Source organism: Galeopterus variegatus, unplaced genomic scaffold, assembly GCF_000696425.1.
Source record: "Galeopterus variegatus unplaced genomic scaffold, G_variegatus-3.0.2 Scaffold1222, whole genome shotgun sequence".
Classification (NCBI taxonomy): Eukaryota; Metazoa; Chordata; class Mammalia; order Dermoptera; family Cynocephalidae; genus Galeopterus; species Galeopterus variegatus.
Genome location: NW_007727333.1, coordinates 409,001 through 411,795, shown reverse-complemented (window position 1 = coordinate 411,795; position 2,795 = coordinate 409,001). Strand labels below are relative to the sequence as shown.

The 2,795-nt window shown below is 46.3% G+C and overlaps 1 protein-coding gene across 1 annotated transcript in view; it reads left to right on the top strand.

Annotated features, from left to right (window-relative positions):
• Positions 1-2,795, top strand: part of UPK1A (uroplakin 1A) — a 7,827-nt gene that overhangs the window by 3,075 nt on the left and 1,957 nt on the right. Inside the window, exons 3-5 of the mRNA XM_008575692.1 lie at positions 1,269-1,343; positions 1,475-1,582; positions 2,590-2,769. Coding sequence (XP_008573914.1) covers positions 1,269-1,343; positions 1,475-1,582; positions 2,590-2,769 — 363 coding nt within the window. The remainder of the gene's footprint in view (positions 1-1,268; positions 1,344-1,474; positions 1,583-2,589; positions 2,770-2,795) is intronic.

The following is a 2,795-nucleotide window of genomic DNA, read 5'->3' as shown; positions in this document are numbered from 1 at the left end:
TCATGTGTACATTTGGAAGAAGAACATTCCAGGTAGAGACAATAGCAAGAACAAAGGCTCTGAGGCCAGAGGGGCCTCAGATGGGCCAATCAGGTGAGTCTTGTGGGACTTTAGTTTTATCCTGAGTTAGATGGAGCCATGGAAGCTTCCTTTCTGACTTCCTCCCTCCCTTTTTCTCTTTCTTTCTTTTTTTCTTACCCTGTATGTAATTCTCAGGCTTAAGACTTTAAAGCCCTAAGAGTTTACCCAACTAGTGAAAAATACAATTGTGTCTGTGTCTGTCTCTCCTATTAGTTTGTCATAAGGCACAGAATTTTTTAAAATGTTCTATGGGAAATGTGAAACGTAGACTAAAGTGGAATGAATGGCATTTGAGCCCTGCATACCTATCACCTGGTTTTAACGATATCAACCCTGGGCTGGACACCACTGTCTCGTCTGCTCACTCCACCCTCTGCCGGCCCACATGTTTTTCTTCCTGGCGTATTTTGAAGCACATTCTAGACATCAAGTCATTTACCTGTAAAATACTTGAGTACACATTTCTCTGAGTGATAAGGACATTGTTTTAAAAGCAGTCAGGCATGTTATGCGGTATCATCCCATCTCTCCGTCGTGGAGTCAGCACAGCCACACCCAACCTCTTGTTGCTTTAAGGGTGAGAGTGAGGGGTGAGGACAGGAAAAGAATTTTCATTAGACCACTATCTACTGAGCTTTTTTTTATTTTATTTTTTTCCCCTCCACGCTGTTGGCACATCCCACAAAATTCACCCTAGTTCTTTCATATCTTCCAGTACCTAATCTGTGCTCACATGTCCCTGGTTGTCTTGAGAGTGTCTTTATTTTTTTTCTTTTTATAGTAGACACTTATTTTACTGATTCCAAGACAATAGTTCACTTTGGAAAATACTTTATATATTTTTGGTTGATTTTATTTTCCTTTAACATTTTATTATAAAATATTTCAAACATACAGAAAAGTTGGAAGCCTTGAGTTGGAAGACTTGTACAGTGAATGCCTGAATACCTGTATAGATGCTAACATTCACACTGTCCTACGTTTTGTTGTTGTTGTTAGCAGCTGGCTGGTAAGGGGATCCAAACCCTTGACCTTGGTGTTATCAGCACCACACTCTAACCAATTAAGCTAACCAGACAGCCCATATATGTTTTTTAAAAATTGTTTTTCTATCCATGGACCTGTCCCTCAAGGGTGAAACTTTGCCCTGACTGGGCTGTCTCTCCCCTCCCTCCGTCTCTCTCCAGTATCTGGTGCTGATGCTCATCATCTACATCTTTGAATGCGCCTCCTGTATCACGTCCTACACCCACAGAGACTATGTGAGCTGGGCAGAGGCCAGGGGAGGGGCGTGCCCTGGGGGGGGAGTGGTGACAGTTCTCGGTGGGAGGTGGCGGTCAACCTCTCTCCCCGCCCAGCCCTGCTGGACCCTGTTCTTCCTGGCCCTCTGCAGATGGTGTCCAACCCGTCCCTGATCACCAAGCAGATGCTGACCTTCTACAGTGCAGACACAGACCAGGGCCAGGAACTGACCCGCCTCTGGGACCGCATCATGATTGAGGTGGGCAAGGGTGGATGGAGGTACTGGAAGGGCCTGGAGCTCTGTCCACAGAGGAAGATGGAGCTCCCATTATGCCCACTTGTAGATGAGTAAGAGAGAGTGCTTCAAAGACATCCACTCATGTGATCCCTGTGAGGGCAGGGCGCTGGTCTTCACCATTTTCTGGATGAGTAAACAGGCCTAGAAAGGGAAAGTCACTCACCCATGGTCATACAGTTGGTAAGTGGTAGAGCTGGGATTCAAACCTGGCAGTCTACATCTAGAGCCCCTGCTCTTAACCGTTATGTATACTGCCTCAGTAGTAATAACAATGATAATAACAACAATAATAATAATAGCAACCATTTATTGGGCACTAACGTCAGCACTGTTCAAAGCATTTTTAAAGCTTATGTAATGCTCACAATCATATCATGAAGGAGATCAGTTTTTAGCTATGAGGAAACTGAGGCAAGAGGTTGAATGGTTACATGAGGTCATACAGCCGGTAGGTCACAGAACCAGAAGGATTCAAACCCAGGCAACCAGGTTCCAGAAGCCACACTTTTAATTAAATCCAACATGATATTGCAACAGAAGAGGAAGAAACTGAGGACCCACCTTGACCCAAGTCATACAGCTGGCCAGGATTTGAACCCATGTTTAAAGGATGCCCATGCCTGTTTTCATCATTTGCAGGCCACAAATTAAACACTCATCAGGGCCTGGAAAAGTCAGAAATCTGCCTTGTTGTGTCATTTTGTCAGCATAGGTGTCAACAAAAGAATTTTAAAATAAATCATGCATGGGTTTGGTCCAAATCCTGCATAAGCCTCCTGGTCCTGGGATAAGTATTATCTGATCCTTGCTCACACACACACACACTTTCCCCCACTTTGAGGCCCAGAATATGGAGAAGTTGGGCCCAGCTGTGTCTAAGGTGAACCCTGCCTCTCCTGCCTGTGTGACCTCAGGCAAGTGGCTTTCCTCTCTGCCTACACCTGCCTGACTCCCACCTTTCTCTCCAGCAAGAATGCTGTGGCACATCTGGCCCCATGGACTGGGTGAACTTCACATCAGCCTTCCGGGTGGCCACTCCGGAGGTGATGTTCCCCTGGCCCCCACTGTGCTGTCGCAGGACGGGAAACTTCATCCCCATCAATGAAGAGGGCTGCCGCCTGGGCCACGTGGACTACCTATTCACCAAGGTGTGTCCCCTCCCCTCTGCTACACC